Genomic DNA, 19,520 nt, shown 5'->3' on the forward strand with positions numbered 1-19,520 from the left:
GCAATTTAGTGGAAGCTAGAAGTGCTCGCGATGCAATTAGAAGCCTTTGGACGTTGAGAGACGTTAGAAGAAACTGTTAGATTACCATAAACGTCGATAAAGCTTTACATCTGTATATTCACCTTGCACACCGCTTTTGTCGAGAAAATTGCTCAGCTGAAACGTGCTGTTACTTGACGCCAGGTACTGTGTAAACCTCTGAAAAAAAAAAAATCTCTTTAATCGTACATCCAGAAACACCTTGGTCAGAGTACAAAAATAAATATACTTCATGAATAATTAACGAATCCCACTCGACCAAGCTGGGATAAGATAAAGAATATTTACCTCATTGCCATAACAGAGCATGTGATGCACCGTAATCAGTGCTTTGAAGACTACCGTCCAATTTGTGTTTTGCGATCTCTCTATCAGAAGATTGGCCAATTGTGGTATCGACACGTTCGGTTCTGTCGTGCAGTGAATTAAATCTGCAAAGAGCAACATTGTTTTAGTAATTTTATCCTTGCGAAAAATGTTAAAGAATTTATAAAGAGTACAGGTAGGTAAAAGAGTGTCAGGAAGAGAGAGAGAGAGAGAGAGAGAGAGAGAGAGGATTGGATGTAATTATTTTCTCTTAATTATTTTGAAACAAGCAACAACTTCACAGAGGACCATCTCAGTAACGAAGCTGACTACTCGACTCGGCTCTAAATAAACGAAAATAAAAATGCTCCAACCAGACGCCTTATCGCCTATGTTTCGTATTAATTAGAATTTGTTACGAAACGTAGGAAGTGTAATGAGTAAGCGGAGCGTCATCGACGTGCAATTACCTTGTACGTGCAGCTTTACTACTATATACCTGAGTTCAGAAACCCCGGCGTTACGCAACCTCGCGTGTTGACTATAGAGTTACACCGGAGTTACCGGTAACTTCTCAGTCAGTTCCAGGGACTCTCTCCAAATGTACAAAAGCAAACCCCACCCTCCCTAGCCCTGCAGCATTTGCATTCCACTATCCAGCTACAAGTTCAAGTCTAACGCACCACCATTATCTCAAAATTAATTCAAACTAAAGTCATTTGGAATTTATAGCTTGAGAATTACCATCGATAACAATTAGTTGGTATAATAATAACTAGCCAGTGCGCAAATACAGGTAATTTTTAATTATTAAAAAGCTTCCGGAGTTTTGCGATTGCAGATAAAGCGTTAGGCTTGCCGCAAAATAATTGAGGACGGTAAAAAATGTATGCGAATGTCCTTTCTTTACTGTCGTGCGTAAACGAGACAAAAAGCACGAACATTTCAAAGGTCAAGAATCGCATTGCGGTGCTATTATTCGGGTGAACTTTCAATGCTGAATTGTTTCCACTTTGCTCCCGAAGCCCGATACAGTGTTTTCGAGTCGACTCAAGTACGTCGTTGGAGAAAGTCGTGCAGTGATACACATCACGCGTCTAATAAATCAGATTTGACTTTTTTCATGGGGAGAGATTAACGAGATTCTATTATTATCAATTTTAGCGATTGTTACGTAACGAGGAATGTCAAAGCCAATTAAAAGGTTCATTGAGAAAGTTCGATGGCTGGCGGTCCAAGAGTCAATCTGGTCGATAGAGAGAAGCATATTTTATCAATAGTGATACGAAATCACGAGGTCAAGGACCGTAATCCGGTGCAACCGAGCTTCAATACTGACGTAAGTGGGCATTTAGCGTTGTTCACCGTGGTTACCAAGTATTTATCAGGGCCTCTTCGTGCTTCTTCCGGCCGCCACCCAACAAAACCAAACTTTCTCCCCCAATGAGAGCGCGCTAAGCATTATTATCAACATGGTACAATTGTACTAGCATATGTTTTACCACCATTCATCAACACTGTGTTTATCCTAATAATTCATCGAGTAAGCTTCAAACGAGAAATTTACCAAACAATTCTTCAACTTTCGTGAGATTTTTTCGTGCTTGGAGAGCTGAGAATTATTTCGCGAATTATCACAGCGTTAATAATATATATTTTCTATACAGTCTGTTATAAGAAACGTAAAAGGAGAAAATTTACCATGTAGTTTTTTTCAAGAGCCTTCGTCGGGTTTGTTGACGTTTCGAAAGGTTAGAATCGTTTGGAATTATCGTAGTATTAGTGGTTTGTAATCTATATAGAGCACGAAGACTCGTGAACGTGATAGAGCGAATGTAGTGAGCCACTATGGTTATCCATTAACCAATAATAACGGGAGGGAGGCAATCTAACCTCAAAATTAACTCATCGCCCGTTACTGGTGAAATTAACGTGATTCCTAGCACTCGACAGCTGCTGGAGATGGTACGAGAAGCTGCTGCGGTTCGATGGAATCCATTTCCATTACTAAACTAGTTATAATCTACATATATCAAACTCTAATTCCCCTAACATAAATTCGCTCTCAACCAAATTAACGAGATTATAAAATTTGTTAAAAAAAATAATACAATCAGTAGATTATGAATTAATTACATAGAATTTATCAATAATCTCTAATTCAATATTATCGAGGAAATAATTAGTGATTGATTAATAAAAATTACGTCGAATTATCGAGAGATTTTCCTCGACAAAGTCAATAGATAGATTTTCTTGAGTAAATTCATAACCAGTGGGAACATGTTGAGTAGATTTTTTCCTCTTCGGATGATTCAAAGTCCGATTAGTCACGAGAGATGTTGCGAACGTACTGAATGTTGAACTTGCGCTGACCTTAACGAGTGATCGGTGCGGATGAAAATAATATAGCAACCTGTTTTCAAAGAACGTCATTTATTTCCATTATACTCGAGACTATTCTGTGACCTGTCGGCATAAACCTCTGATTCTTCTTTCGGTGAGCATTAAACGATTAGAAATAGATCTCGATACTCTGGACTGTTCTGTGATTTAGAACTTGTTAAATTGAATATCTACGCAGTGAATGAACGTATTTTTTTTAATGCGTTTACTTAACGGAAGAAGATCCTTCGTGAAATTGATACGTTTCACACGAAGCAAGCTTTGATTTGATTTGCATTCGTCCATTGACAATTCTTATCTTGTTTCAATTAGCTGGAGTTAAAGGAGATAACTTTTGCCATGTATATAGACAGAGCTACATCCTGTGAGATAAGTTTGTCAGTCTCTCGCTGGTTTTACTGTCCATTTCGTCGGATAGTAACGAGCTTATTGTTATCATTATTGTTATTACAGCTTTTAATTTTCTAAGAGTAAAAATAGAAGACGTTTCTCAATAATTTCTAATAGAACGAAAGGGAAGCTTCGAGTTGTAGTTTGCGTGAAAGAACTGGTAAACTGGTACACAAAGATGCTTCCTGAAAATTCCTACCATGTGTCACGTGTACCAATAGCAGATAATTTACATTAGGTCATCGTAAAATAAAAGCTCACAACACAGAATGGTATTATCAAATTGAGAGACACGTGCACTGGTCGATTATTCGATTAAACAATTTTAGTTTGTCGTAAATTTCAATTGAATTAAAAATCGAATGTTCAATATAGATTGCATTATTTTTACACCTCCCTGTGCATATTTTGCTGCTCTTACGAATAGAAAAATATTGAAAACAGACTGTCAAAAATAACGATCAAGTTTATTTATATCAACTTGACAGTAATGTTTTGTTGTTATTGGCTAAACTCGAGAAATTCTGCTGTTTATCATTTTTTAAAATCAGCGAATTTGCTTGAATTTCAAATTCCAGAGACCTTTGTGTAGATTTCCAGGGCGGGGAAAGTAATATCTTGGTAATATCACTTCCGGTCGTAAAAAATATGAAAATACCACTTAAAGCATGATTTAACGGTGCAGTAAAAAATAGATTAATAGCAAGGGGTGGAAAGAGGAGTTGGAGATTCAAAGATTGGATTATGGATGAAAGAATAAGACGTAGGAATTAAATATTTCTTGAAATGATGGTTGAAACTGGCCCAATTGAGACAATGGTACGACGACTATCTTCTTTAAGTATTGATCGTGTCATTGAAGCCAAGCCCACTCTCTCGCGTATACATATACACACGCTCTCCCCTCTCTCACTCCCTCCCGATTTCACGACTCGGCTAGTAGGTAAGAGAAGAGAGATGTTGAATGAGCAATTTGTAGAAATTCATTTCTGCCAGAATCAGAAATCATTAATAAATCCCAATCTCTTCCCCTAACACTATCAATCAAACCAAATTTGCTCTCCACGCAGTTATTATTAGACTGCAAATATCTTTAGGAAAATATAGAACTTTTGTGAAAATATATTTTCTAAAATTAACTTCATTGATAGAAATTATTTTTTAAATTTCTATCAACTGGTGTAAATGAATGAATTGGAAAAATGTACTCAGATTTTATAATTATTTAGTTGAAGCCTATAAATTTTTTAAAAATTCTATATTTGCATAAAGATTCAAAGTCTAGTTATTATTTAAACTCTGAGACTTGGATTGATAGTTCAGTGATTCGTGCAACGAGACAAGAAATGATGCAGTGATGCAAATAAACGATTAAGTGGAAGAAAATCTTGGAAGAATCGAGGTTTGCAGTAGAATTTTGCATTGTTGCATAAAAAAGATAACTTCGTTGAATAAGCGGTCATTATATCTCGTGGTAATTAAATTCGTAGAAAATTAATAACGAGAGGCACGAGAGAGCAAGAAAAAGAAGGATTTTTAGATTTATGCACAGACATACGATTAACTAACAGCTTCATACATCTAAAAACCACCAGTACCCTATCTAGTTCACATATATAGTATACAATCTATTTCATTCATAACAAACCGCAGTCTTATCGCGATAAACAAGATGAAAATACTCCACTTCGCAGTTTTAAAAACCTCTGAATTTATTTCTGCCTTATATACAATTCCATCTTAAAAATGATTAAATATGAAAAATTAAAGGAGAAAGAATAGAAAGAATATTTTTAAATTTAATTCGCCTCATAATATTTATTTATTTTCTTCGTACCACTTAAACTGGCGCGAGTCCAAAGAAGCTTGGCGAGAAATGTCAAACGCATGAAAGGCCTCTCGCCACTGCCAAGAGTTTGCTTTGTTTCCCAGACCTTTCCAGAGTGAATGAGCCACTGGCACGCACACATACTCTCGTAAGGGGGAATTGGACCTTTCCGTTTTGCGGGGTGCATCGTTTCCGATGCAGCACATTGTCTTTCGTGTCATGATGCAGGCGAAACTATATCCACTCGTGTTTGGCCAACGTATAATTAGAACAGGAAGACCGACAAGGTCGAATTCACCCGAAGAAACAGATATCAGTCGCCATTTGATTCTATCACCAAATTCCTTCCACCTGAAATCCTTCGGCCAACCGCTCAATCTCTTCCTTCGTCAAGTCCGTTGTAGTCGGAGGAAGTCTTGAGTTTCATAAATACGAAACCGTAACTTTTTTAATATAAACACATAAGAAACGAGTGGCCATAAGCTTTCCAGATTGCTCGTATTTTCACTCGTGTGTCCAGCGAGAGAGACCAAAGAGCGATAAAAATAGGGTTCTCGATGGAAGTTTCACACAATGTTGAAAAGTCGAGGAGAGTTATGGTGAAATAAGAAGAGATCTTTTGTCCTTATGGGAAAGACTGGTAGCTGTTTTTTCAGCGGAAGGATGCATGGTGATCATTGACCGGAAGTCGACGACACGCACTTCTTGCTATCTCGTCACAATGGTCTCTCTTTCTCTTTCTGCAGCGACCGCTCTCCTCAAGTTCTATCTCTCAGCTTCTTCTTCTCTCCTTTATCTCGCATCTTCTCCCCTCCTCTCTCCGCTCTCGTCTCTATTATTTCTCCTCTCCAGTGTCTTCCCTCGACTCTTCTTCTTTTTCCCCGTTTTCATCTTTCATTCGCCACCACCTTCGGTTCACCTTGCGAGCTTCTTTATTCCTCTTACACGCTGTCATTGTTCGCCTCTCTCTTTTTATCATTTTCTGCTCCTCCTCGCGTCGCACCAACACAATTCCCAGCATTCTAATAAGCACTCACGGAATTATGCCAGTTCTCGCACACGGCGAGACAATGATTCGATTTAACCCATAAGGCTCCCATTCATCTTCTTAATACAGCGTATTACCAAACCTGTGTTTTCGCGTAATTATCCACTGAAATGAGTATATATATATCCACGTCGATTAGAGCTTCGACTACCGATGAAACAAGTGCAGTAGCGATGGGGCTATTTTTGTAACTCGACAAATTTGCCAATGAGAAATAAACTGCCATGTTCAAATTTAACTTGCAAGCGATATATCCTCCGTTGCTACTCTGGCGTGATTATGATTTCTTCCAATAGCCCTTTTCGTCCAACGATAAACAAACATGGGACTTCCGGTGAGATGCATCTGAAATAAACAAAATAAAACAAGATGAGATTTCGTTTCAAGGAAAACGAGTCCTATCTCTCCACGTACCTTTACTTTTTAGACGCGGTTACTTACCCAACGATAATCCAGCTCGAGTTTCGTTCCAGCCACGAGAGCCAACAACATCTAAATACAAAACAAATTCGTGCTAAGTCAGTTTCTTCGAGAAGCTAGTTTCAACGCTCCCAAATGCACGATTATATACAAGGAAATATTTTTCATGATCATCCAGGGTGTAGTATACCAGCACTATATATATATATATATATATATATATATATTATATAGTAACATCATCCGATCCATGTTGTAGAACTCAGCTTCGAACAACTTCTCGTATCAATTTACTTGATGCGTGCCACTGTCTCGTTCGCTGTAATCTTTACATGCATGATTTTTATCGACTTTTTTCAAATCAAGTAGCACTTGATATTTTTCGTGTCTTCGAGATAAAACACAAGGGAAAGTATAGTGGAGGGGGGACTAGAGTTATGTTGACGAAGAGCTGTTACACGTTGATTCTTGTAATGACTGACGATATGTGATGGTTTGAAGGGGGGGGGGGGTGGGGGTGAAGAGGGGAGTCTGGCTGGAGTTTAGCGGGTCTGCGACGCGTATCGCAGAAGGGCAGAGGCCACGCAGGCATTACACCAGTGTCATTCACCTAGTATTGCACTTCTGCTACCAGCAACCATTATGCTTTATTGCTGGTAGCTGTGCGAAGCGTGCCGTGTGATTTTGTCCGTTTCGTTATCATTCCAACGCTACAAACCCACTGATCCAAAAACCAATCCTTTTCCAATTTAAAATTCCAATCAACGACAGGATTAACTCTTTAAGCTTTTACCAACTTAATTCCATCCGCTCAACCGTATCTTGCTAATGATTCAACAGCTGCATTTCTGCAGAGATTATATACATATACATATATACAGAGAGAGAGAGAGAGAGAGAGAGAGAGAGAGAGAGAGAGAGAGAGGCTGCTGCTGCTGCTTCTCCTTCGTTCGTTTCTCTTAATAAAATGCAGCCAGTAATGGACTGAAAATCATCAAGCTCCTTCAATCTTGTACAATCCTAATTTTATTCCGCCATTGGAAATTGCGCAATGGATATAACAATAGCAGGAATACGAGATAGTTTCCGGTACGTTTCGCACGTGTTGATGAAATGTTGGTCGAGGTCAGTGAAACATGAAAAGCCATTTCAAATGGATCTCCCGTTATCTCGGGCACATCGAATCCTCTCCAACGAAAAAAGAACCAAGAGAAATGGGCCAAGGACGCCCTTCTGGGTCTTCCAAGACGATCGAGTGTGTATAATTAACGCGTTTATTACTACTGCTGCTTCGTAACAGAATCTGTACATTTAAAAATCAGCTGTTTTATCGATATTGCTGCTTCTTCATCGTGGCTAATTTATTGCACAGACCATTGACAAGGATTCAAGTTTATCGCGCTGCTTCTTCATCAAAGAATCAGAATATCGACATAACAGTAGTATTGTCGAAATTTCTGGCTCTTCATCCTGATGAATTTATCGTATGCACGATTGACAATATTGAGTAAAATTAATTTTAATTATTAACGCCAATAGCCACGAGTTTGGAATCAAGCTGCTCGCACCAAAATACTTTCTTTATCTGAAAGACTGGAGGGGTGTGTTCGTGCATACTCTGGCATTGTATCTCCAGACCCGGGGGCGTTAACGATAAAAGGGTTTTGGCAACACGATAACGCTGAAATCGAAGTTGCTATTGAAAAAAAGAAGCACTGCAACGAAACTCGTGTATCATTTGCCCGTGCATTTCAAAATTAACAGGATAGTCCGAATCTACGAGATAAGTAATCCCGGAACAAGCAAAAACATTCGCTTAACGAAAAAATGCAGTTAAAATGGACACTCGATGACTCGCGCATATTTAGTATCCAGAGGCTTTTCGCATTTACAAGGAAAAGAGTTGCGGGAGAGGAGAAAATAGGGGAGGGACGAAAATTATTAATAGATCGTAAGGGGAACAAATTATTTGAGTAGCGGTATCATTCGAGTGCTCGAGTTTACCGAAGTGGCTTCGGCTACTGGAGATAAAGAAGGGAACGAAAATACACCAATGGAGCATCCTTGCAGCACCATTCGATTGCGAAGGGACAGAGTTATTTAACCGGTACTTATTTAAGCGACTATATGAATTCTGCAAGAACCTAGGTGGATCTTGGCGCAGACGTGGGAGAGACGCGAGAGGGGAAGTGGCATGAAAGAAAAGGGAGAAGCCAGTATAACAGTCACGAGTCATGACCTCAAACATGGAGAAGGAACGATCCGAGAGAGGCTCTCAGCCACATTCTTAAGCACCCCCACCCTACTTATATATACAGGTACCCGGTAACACCGTAAAATCTACAAGGTGTGTCGCTAAACACTCCATCTCAGCTATTACTCCATTTTCTCAACATTTCTCCTTCTTTTTACATTCCAATTTATTCTTCTCCTCGCTACGTCTCAATTCGACTATGGAAAGCGTAGAACGAAACCACGCGCTAGAACTGGAAAGACTATAAATGGATAAAAATTATCCACTTTTTAACTTTATCGACTTGGTTTTATTACCACCCATGTGCCTCCTGTTTACTATAGATTTTCACAATAAAATTTACAGTAATCGCTGAGCTCCAAGTTGGAACACTTTAAGTGCGTTGTATCGTTTGCTGTTCGAGTTAGAGATATGTAAATGCATAATATCGTATAATATAGTTGTGCGAATGGATTATAAATGCAGGCAAGTGGCTTGTTGCAATGTTTAAGTAGAAATAGATGCTAGAGACTGTGATCCTAGCACAACAGACAGGCTTCTTGTAGGAAAACGATCTTGTTGAGTCGATAACCCTTCACCAACGGCGTGGGAAGAGAACCTTCAAACTTTCCACCTTCAATTCTCTCGCTGTTCCTAGACGATATTTTGTTTTCCAATTTAAGCTTCGAGTGAATCATATTCGGTGGAATAATTTGATAACTTGATAAACTATTGTTTTGGTATCTATATAAGATAAACCACACTGATAATACTCCCACTAAAACCACCTTATTCCCATCAACAGAAACTCTGTAACAATAACCAGATACATTTAAGATAGCAGCTATTTCTTAATTGTTATATTTGTTACTTTCGTAAATAAAACCTTTTTTTCTCTTAATGACGTCAGAATGCACACTAAGTTCTATAACACTTAAATCGGCCATGGCCGTGTGTGATTCTATCGTTCTCGAGTCCCACAGGTCTAATTACGTACTTGGAAATCCTTAAGTGATAGAAGGATGCTATCTAGCACTATTAAATAAAATCCCATAACGGATTAAGTTGTATTAATAAGAGACTGAAACGAGGGTAGAATCTTTGTATACTGAATGAAACGATTGTTCTTAATTGAACTTCTGATGGAAGTCCTGTAGCACCCGGACAAGTTCTACACAGCTCCTTGCTATTTTGCAAACAAGTTCTGCAGATTGAACTCGGAAAACTATAAACTAACAAAATGATTTGGGGTGCCAGCTTCACTTTCTCTAATATTCAAACACTTGTATCCTTTAAACTAAAAGTCCTATCGATAAAAACTAATAGACATAGTAATAGAGCTCTTTGGGGTGCTATCAGAACTCTGGTTAAAAATCAAAACAATTTTTAAATATTAAAATATTTAAAAAATTTTTTTTTAATTCTCGATTTTTAACTAGAGTTCTGACAGCACCCCAAAGAGTTCTATTACTATGTCTATTAATTTTTATCGATAGGACTTTTAGTTTAAAGGATATAAGCGTTTGAATATTAGAGAAAGCGAAGCTGGCACCCTAAATCATCTTTTTATAGTTTTCCGAGTTCAATCTGCAGAACTTGTTTGCAAAATAGCAAGGAACTGTATAACTTGTCCGGGTGCTATTGAACTGTTTCGTTTTTTTCCATTTTTAAAATTTGGGGTGCTAACTTCACACTGGTACGAATGCTATCTAGCAATTTTAAATAAAATCGCTTAACGGATAATATTGTATAATTAAAATTCTACAATGAAAATAAAAATTTGTGTATATTAAATAAACTAATATAAAACGTATCGATGAAACAATTGCTTTGCTAACGAGCGGAAGAAAAATAATTAAAAATAAGGTGATAATTCACTGAAGCTTTGTTGTCAATGCTGAATTGTTGATATCGGGAGCAGGTTAATGATTGTTTGCAATTAAGAAAATCAGTGTGGAAACGCCCACATTTTCAATGCTCATTGCTCAATCCGAGGAATGAGCACGATATCAATTGACCTTTTGCGGCTCGTCGATACTTCAAAACGACGACGAAGGAACATTGACCGTGAGTGAGAGATTCTAATAACGGGGGATACGTCGATACAAAGAATGCACTAGCAAACATGCGTATACATCAACACAAACAAGGACTCGATGAAATCTTCAAGAATTTCACGTTTTAGTTTTCCTTATTTAACGCCAATCGTATAATAAGAATGTAAGTATTAATATGAAATTTAAAACCCCTATTTTTATAACATCAAAAGCACAAAACTTTAAAAACAACAAGGATTCACAGAAAATTTAAGTGCGTATTCGTGTGTGTGCTTTTGGGGATGAAACGAATAATCGTTGATCGGATTTACATTGAAACAAACGAACTTGGATTGACGCTAGTCATGCAGAACTCGTATAACCCCGGATTCGCATAGACTGAATCATTTCACGATTGTATTTCTCCACGCATGTGACTAGCACAAATGGTATTTCGCATAGCCTGTACCGCAAAGCAAATTCTCGCCGATGCAACTCGCTATCTCGATACAGTATATTCTACATTAAAATTACAATTGCAACGTTTAACTGCAGAAAAGCAGCTTAGTAAGAAATATTTCTAATAGATTCCCTCGTTCATTCACAGCGGCGCTTATATATTCCAAAATCACGCTGATTTTTCATTCATTCCCTCGTATTTTTCTCTCACGAGTCTGACTATTTACGCAATTTATGCCTCGTTTTCTGTTTAAAGACACAGCTGTTCGGTCGAGCTAAGATTTACAGAGGATTATCATAGCTGTACTGGTGAAATACGTAACTCACGTTAGTTACAACAACGTTATTACGTATATATTATTTACAAGGGTTAGAGAGACATGATGGATGAGTACTTTTGATCTTGTCCAACTGGTGGGGGAAGCTAGACTCGTAAATAGGACGCAGACTGAATTTTTTGTCTCGCGACGAATAATGATTTCGCTCGACGATGAAAGTGAAGGTGAATTCTCTGGATTTCGTAACGGCTGAACGAACTGGCGCACTATAAACCGGTCATTAGAGTCTAACAAGCCGGCAAAAGGAACTCAATGCATCCTTCTCCTCGCCAGCGCGTACATCGTTTCTCTATGCATTCAATTTCCAGCGGTGGTTGGATCGTCCCAATAAATACACTTCCCAGGTGCGATCGTCCTTGGTCGACTATCTGCCTTCGATAGCACTCGGCGTGAAAGTTTTTCACCTGCAAATATTATATCATATGAGTCTATACACAATAACACATTTGGAATATCAATAGCAAATTCTTAAGATTTATAATTGCGTCATGTGCTCCAATGTTTTAAAAACAAAATACTATTTGTAGCTTACATTCTTATTTTCTTCTTCCGAGAGACTCCAGTTATTTATTGGTAGAACACTCATCCATCTAATCTACAACGTTTATCTTTTCATCGTATAACAGGGGAAATTGTCAGTATAGGCTGAAACATTTTTCAAATAAAAGAAAAAAAGGATGAAATTAGAGAAAATCGGTCATTCAAATATATTCTTTGCCGAGTGTTTGGACAAGAATTTGCTTTTCCAGCTATTAAGCCTTTTGTGTACATTGCCATTTTGCCTATGAAACGATATATATGCTACGTAAGCACGGATTATATCGTGTTTGCGATCAGATTACTTAACTATACGCCGTAGGGTCACAAATCTTTCGCAGGAATATCACAATGAAACTTTTCCTATCATAACATTTGACTTCTATTCATCCAGAATCTTTCCACGAATTCCTAACCTCGAATATTCCGCGAACTCGTATTTTGTTATTGGAGCGATTACAGGAATTTGAGGAATATAGAGGCTCGCTGGGCTTTCAATAAGGGGACTATATTTATATATACATGTATATTATGCATACACGCACACATAGTAACTACAGTAAGTGTAATTAGAGCGTCATAGGCACGCAATACTCAATAAAGTCCATAATAATATATCTGATTTACGATAATCAAGTATAACGATCTCGCAATCGTTGTGCAATTTATATCAGCGACCGATATTACTCGTCAATCCTTAGATAGATCGTAAAATTGAAAAGGGATCGGATCGCTTGGGCCAAATTGTTCACTGACAAATCAGCTGTGCATCTAATCGATACAGCCAAGAAGTAAAAGCTCCGCGCTGCGCCAGTCAACAACTCCTAACCTCTATGCGAGCCTCTCTACGCAACGAGTCTATAATCCGTTCCTCGTAAAAACTCTTTTAGTTCCAACGCCTCGCGCTCAAACACAAATTTCTCCATCACCAAAAAGCTTCTTCTGTGAAATTCCAGAGCAGCAGAAAGAAATCAGTACGATAAACAATTTTCAAATCATAATCGAAAGCGTGTCAGGGACAAAATATGGGGTCAAGAAGAATACAAATTTCGTGTCATTTTTTCAAGGTTTTCATAACAAAATTGCTGAAGCGCGAATTTTTGGCCGATTTTAGTTAAAGTCGAGTCAGCATTTTAAAGGAGAATGGTACCTGAAGCACACAACTCGCGTTACAGTACTTTATAGAGGCGTAATCCGAGTAGGTAAACCGATACAAAATATTGTGTTCAAGCGCTTAGGATTAAATCGATTAGCTTTCGCACTATACGTATCTAAAAGTAATAAAAATTGAAGAAAATATTAAGAAAGCGTATTTAATTTTTTCAGAGAATGAAAAACAAAATTAAAAGAGAAAAGGGTGGGACTATTGAATAAAGGAAGAAAGCGAGAATTATGTAATTCTTGAGTTTCAATTTTATTTTTTTAGGTCATTTGCCCTCGGCAGGTAGAGGTTCATCGACAGTACACGTAATCCAAATCACGCACACTTATAAAAACATATATATTAATCTTTCTCACACCACTTTTTCATCGTCCACATGCTTTGGGCTCTGATTTGGTTATAAAACGAAAAAAAAAAAAAGACGAAGAGACGATCACATTTTCAGCTGGTACTCTGGCTAGCCCTGTCCATCTGTGATAATAATAATAATAATAGCTGACGCAGGTTTTCTCAAGAATGAAAACACGCGTGGTTGTTATTGTGTCGAAGTTTGGTCTACAGGCAGGAGCGTTGTACAAATATTAGCATTCATCGGTGTTAAAATTTTATTTTCACAATCGCAAATCCCGAGTCCCACGGGCTTCCGAGCCGTGGATGAGAAAGCATCCAAGGACTCTCTCGCGTACCACGTGTGGATAGTACAGTTTCGAGAGGAACTATATCGATTTTGTCGCAGCACCTTGGCGCAAAAGTCAAGACCGACTTTCGCATCCAGGTCAAACGCGATTCGCTAATCGCTTGGCAAGAAAAATTCGCCAAAACAACAACGAGAAGAAACCATCGATTCTAAGAAAGCACGAGGGAGAGTAAAATCAGATTTAAAAAAACAACGCTCTCCACTCGACGTATCGATTTTCACGAAAAGCCTGCGAGATTCTCGTTAAAACTGGAGCAGCCGCTTTAAAAGCGAAGCAGCAGCAACAGCAGAGACCGCGGCATATTCGTAAATGGCCGTGCCACCACGCCAAAATTGAATCGATAGTCTTCCTAAGGTTTCCCTTATATTTATGCCAGGATCAAATTCAATTTACCATCACACTGCGAGACCCTTCTGAAAATCAAACGCTATATAAACTCGCGCGTTGTTCAATAATTAAATCAACGAGTTGTCGGCACTTTGAAAATATTCATACCATTCGAATACTGCTATAGTTTAATTTACAGTATATTAAATCTTTTTCGCCGAGATTTCAGCCGTTTGGATTTTCCAGTGCGATCCGAGTCCTTGAAAATAGCGCTGAGCGGATCTGCGCAACAGTGAAATTTTCAAGTGAATGGTCGGCATTATGGAACATGGGAGAAAGTGAATCACTGAAGATTCTGTGATTTGTTTCAATCACGGTACGTCACGCCAGAGAGTCCTAACGATTTCGTCGAGGTGCTCTCTCTAGCTAGAGCAGACGCGTGCGTTTTTCTTCATACTTTTTCCTAGAAAGCTGTACGTGTAACGGCCGGAGACGCACGAGTGGCCAAAGAACGTACAACCGTGACACAGCGCATCACGAATGCAAGGTGGGAAGTTTCGCTCCGTTTGCCGTAACCTTCCACGCAGGATTCTGCAAAAATGTTTCACAAACGTATACAACATGTAGTGTAAGTATACGTATATTGTAGCTGTGACAGGTAAGCGACAATAAATTCGATACGTTCAAAGCTGACTCCGATAGATTCCTGCTGGCACATTAGATGAGACAGGATGATTTAACTGGTTAAGAGAATAGTGCAAAAAGTCTGTTGGGGATATAGTTACTTCGGAGAGGGAGTAAAAGAGAGAGAGATGACACGAGATAATCCTGTTCTCCAAGCAAGACGTCGCAAAGTACGAAAAGAGCGACAAAGCGAAGAAAAAGCTGAAAAACCTTTCTAGGGACAGGTAGCGAGTTCTTAAAACACGGGGGACGAGGCTGTTAATCGTTTCCAATGAGAGAGGATGTTAAAAAACGAACGGGAGGGGGTGGGGAAAGGGAAGTAGAAGGAGAAGGAAGAGGAGGAGGAGGAGAGAAAGAGTATCGGAGAGAAAAGAAAAAGTGAGATGAGAGGAATCAGACTCACAATCCAGGTGTTTCTTCTTGGGACCGATCATCTCCTCCGTGGTCGCCTTGCAGACGGCCTTGGCGAGGCCCTGGCCGGCAATGCTGTGCCTGGCAGCTAGAAGTCTGTCGTTGATAGTCTGACCCGCCATACTGTATTATATATATATATATATATATATCCTTATCCCTGACAAGCTCGCTCTTTTATCGAGGGAGAAAAAAGACTTGGTGCAAATATTCGTATCCAGCAGCCACGCCACTCGTGGCTGAAACGAACGGAAAATCCAACTGGCACCACTACAAAAGCAACACACACGGGTCTCCACGAACCGATAACGATCACCGTTTGCCCGGCTCCCCCGGGTTTCCTCGCACCTTCTCGCTCCCTTTCTCCAACCTGACTTCCGGCAGGAGTTTTTTACCTGCCTGCACGCGAATTCCCCGGTGGCAGCAGAGCCGAAGGAGCTCTCGCGCGCGTTTACACAGCTCAGCTGGACGGACGACAGCTCAGCTTCACGTCGTCGACCACGGAACACTCTCGCGATCTGCCAAAATGGCGACCCGGCCTCTTCCCCCTCCTCCGAACAACTTGACAATCCATCCCCGCCCCACACCCCTTCCTTTCTTCCCCTCCCCCTTGCTCTATCTATCCATCTCTCTCGCTCATTCTCTCTTGACGTCATACCACTCTAGTCAATCTACTCCCTTCGCTTTCCACCAATCGTGTCGCTCCGATATTCTTGCCTTTCACTCGATATTCTTTCGAGCGAAATTTAAATCTTCTTTATATTTATTTTCTTTTATATCCAACAATGTATCTGTGATGACGATGCAATACCTCCTCTCATCGGATTAACAATTTAACATTTCATTCTTATACGATTATGTAGAACCATGAAGAATATATTCTTTATCTGTTTTTTTATTTTTTTTCTCAGGATTTCTTCGGATAAACTAGACTTAGGAAACAAATTCGAATATTATGTGATTCATAATTGCATCATATTAGTATTATCATGGTGGCTTTTTCTTGAGTTGTATTGGACATACATATTACAAAGGAACTTAGGTAAAGTAGCGATCTGTACTAACGACAAATAATACATAATCAAAAAGTATGCACGTATAAGTGACAAGTGTATACGTACACAGTTAATACAGTACCAGACTGAATGACCACACGACTACAGACAGAGTACAGGGCACAGCAGAGTACCTGGGAATGTGTGTAAACTAACCTCAACCGGCAGAAGAGTATACTTATATTTCTATCATTCAATTGTCGTTATAACTTCAACTTAATAATGAATAGCAGAATGAGGTTGCTCACTCGCAACTTAGGAGTTGTAAAAGTAATTATCGTTACTTTCAAGCTATATCGTTTCCAATACATTCCAAGCTTAACCTTCAATTCGTTTTATGGCACATATATTTTAACAATAAATATTTTCTTGCAGAATCACGTAACTTTTAATGGAGGTAACAAATTTGTTAATCCAATGTATGCCATGCAAGCAGTCAGGCAAAAGTCTTCAACACCCATTAATACTGTTGTAATGTTTGTTCCACAGCAAGAGGTTTGTAGATTATTTTCTTATACACTAATTATAACAAGTTTTTAAATCATTACATTACTCTTATAGGCATGGGTTGTGGAAAGAATGGGTAAATTCCATAGGATATTAGAGCCAGGTTTCAATTTACTTGTTCCAATTATCGATAAAGTTAAATATGTTCAGAGTTTGAAAGAAATAGCAATAGATGTACCGCAACAAAGTGCCATCACATCAGGTATTTTTTTTAACTTCTAATTAATTCAAAAACTGTCTAAATTGTTTTAATTTTTAATATATTTTTATAGATAATGTTACATTAAATATTGATGGTGTCTTGTACCTCAGAATAAATGATCCATTCTTAACGTCATATGGAGTGGCAGATCCTGAATTTGCCATTATTCAATTGGCTCAGACAACAATGAGATCAGAGCTTGGAAAAATCTCCTTGGATAGTGTTTTCAGAGAAAGAGAAAGCCTTAATGTTGGGATTGTTGCAAGTATAAATAAAGCCAGTGAAGCATGGGGTATTACATGCCTCAGATATGAAATTCGTACGTTCTATTTTGGAGAATATTTTGTTGAAATTGAATGATAAAGCGTTCATTCCGAATTACGCTTATGCCCGCTTATAACGTTTAAATTGTATAATAAACTTAAGATAAACTACATATTCTATGCGCTTTATGTGTAATTCGGAATACAACCAAAATAATTATTTAAGATCCTTTAAAATCATATAATTTTAGGTGATATTAAGTTACCAGCTAGGGTACAGGAAGCGATGCAAATGCAAGTTGAAGCAGAGAGGAAAAAACGAGCCGCGATTTTGGAGTCGGAAGGTATTAGAACCGCGGAAATTAATGTTGCAGAGGGAAAACGTCAGGCACGAATATTAGCCTCTGGTAAATATATATTTGAAAATAAATTTCAATTAGTAGATGCAATATATTTTTACATAATAATACAATTTTTAGAGGCTGAAAAAATGGAACAGATAAATAAAGCTAGTGGTGAGGCCTCAGCTTTAATGGCAGTGGCAGATGCACGTGCTAAGAGTTTGGAAATGATTGCCAATGCCCTGCAAATTCATAATGGAAAGAATGCTGCTGCCCTTAGTGTAGCAGAGCAGTATGTCCAAGCATTTAATAAATTAGCCAAAACCAATAATACATTAATTCTTCCTGGAAACGTATCTGACGTTTCATCAGTAGTAGCACAGGTATATTATACATTGTTTAAAGTATATTTCTATCAATTTAAAGGTTCATAATATTTATTAAACTTATAGGCAATGTCCATATACAAGCACGTAAGTCCCACCCTAAATCAAAATTATCAGCAAATTGAAGAAGCAAAATATGAAACTATACCAGGGGAAGAACAGGATGAAGCATATGAATATTTCAGTGATAAGGAAGAGGCAGAAAAATACAAGAAGTCAAAAAAGAATAAAAAAGTTCCCAGTTAATGTAATTAAATTATAATAAAACTGGTTTATCATACCACATTTGTTCTTAAAATTAAAAATTTATATATTTATGTGAAACTAAAGCAATACACACTTTTTAACAAAATTTATTACATTATTTCCATTTTATGAAAAAGTATATTACTTCAAAATATTATTTACATTTTATTTCTTTTCATAGGAAGAATTTTTTAATATAAAAATGGTGTGATTTGTTACTATCTCACATTATTGATGAAAGTTGCATTCCATTATATAAATAAATTTTTGTTTTTACTTTCTTTTCTTTGTATGCAATGATGCTACAGAAACTGGAGCAGCATATGTGTCTTGTGAAATTTTATTAATATAATAAAGAGCCATCATTGAAAATAAGAAGCAAGTAGTGGTTGCTACACGATGTACCAGACCAGATGCAATTAAGCTTACTATTAATGAAAAAAGTACTGAAAATGAAAAGCATATGTTACATACAAATATATACATGTGTATATATATATATATTCAAAACATTTGAATAAACATTTTGTCAGATACAACTTGTTACCTTCAGGAAACAATTTTTGTTGGAATGATTTTCCAAACATTGTTGTTTCTAAATTTCCAATAGCAGTTAATATCATTATAAATAACAAAGATCCAATGTATCCTCCTAAAATTGTACGAAGTTGTGAAGATATTAACCAATTTTTATACATTTGCATTCCAGAAAACAGTAAAACTGTCAAAATGGAAGATAAGATGAATGATACTCCACTAGTAACCGCTGTAAAAATAAGATATATATCTTAGAACATATTTTCTACACATAATAAGTGAAGCACAGTTTCGCAATTTATTATAACAAAATATGAAAGTTAAGATTATAACCAAATTTGATTTTATGCTTATGAGACAATAACAGTAAAGAAAAAATAAAAGCACTATGCACTTATGATGAGATATAACTAGTAAAAGCAAAGAATAATTATAATTTTATACGTACACATTATTTAAATTTTTTCAAACAAATTATTTAAATATCAACAATAGCCGGATGTCATCGAAATATAATTTAGATATTTTTGTGTTTGGTCAGTTTTGCTTCTGTGGCCACTGGCCGGGGATAAGACCATTGACAAAATGTATAATAGATTCAATACCCCAGAATTATTTCTGCGGTATGTCATGTAGAATCGAGTATCGACCGAGGTCCGAC

General features: G+C 37.7%; 3 protein-coding genes across 7 annotated transcripts in view; 1 reads left to right on the forward strand and 2 right to left on the reverse strand.

Annotated features, from left to right (window-relative positions):
• Nucleotides 1-15,853, reverse strand: part of lap (like-AP180) — a 29,722-nt gene extending 13,869 nt beyond the window's left edge. For 2 of the 5 annotated variants that reach the window (XM_066726211.1, XM_066726208.1), the window contains exons 1-3: nt 4,979-6,046; nt 328-470; nt 123-198 (exon numbers count right to left, since the gene is read on the reverse strand). In XM_066726211.1, the coding sequence (XP_066582308.1) occupies nt 123-198; nt 328-470; nt 4,979-5,156 (397 nt within the window). In that variant the 5' untranslated portion in view covers nt 5,157-6,046. Of the gene's footprint in view, nt 1-122; nt 199-327; nt 471-4,978; nt 6,464-15,314 lie in introns of those variants that run through there. The other 3 variants (XM_066726210.1, XM_066726212.1, XM_066726209.1) reach the window with 3 other exon arrangements.
• A 380-nt stretch (nt 15,854-16,233) lies between these two features.
• On the forward strand, nt 16,234-18,322 carry Stoml2 (stomatin like 2). Its single transcript, XM_066726213.1, has 8 exons — nt 16,234-16,364; nt 16,448-16,647; nt 16,753-16,872; nt 16,939-17,086; nt 17,157-17,405; nt 17,601-17,756; nt 17,829-18,073; nt 18,143-18,322. Exons 2-8 carry the CDS (start codon nt 16,600-16,602, stop codon nt 18,320-18,322), a joined length of 1,146 nt encoding a protein of 381 aa, XP_066582310.1. The 5' UTR covers nt 16,234-16,364; nt 16,448-16,599.
• Nucleotides 18,323-18,590: 268 nt separating this feature from the next.
• Nucleotides 18,591-19,432, reverse strand: LOC136772944 (protein KRTCAP2 homolog). The gene is made up of 3 exons (XM_066726214.1): nt 19,308-19,432; nt 18,870-19,088; nt 18,591-18,768 (listed from the first exon to the last, which is right to left on the reverse strand). The coding sequence occupies exons 1-3, from the start codon at nt 19,309-19,311 to the stop codon at nt 18,596-18,598; spliced, it is 396 nt and encodes a 131-aa protein (XP_066582311.1). The 5' UTR covers nt 19,312-19,432; the 3' UTR covers nt 18,591-18,595.
• Between the last annotated feature and the right edge of the window lie 88 nt (nt 19,433-19,520).

This window comes from Prorops nasuta, unplaced genomic scaffold (genome assembly GCF_024137725.1).
Source record: "Prorops nasuta isolate Cenicafe-Biocafe unplaced genomic scaffold, Cenicafe_Pnas_1.2 PNAS00004, whole genome shotgun sequence".
Lineage (NCBI taxonomy): Eukaryota > Metazoa > Arthropoda > Insecta > Hymenoptera > Bethylidae > Prorops > Prorops nasuta.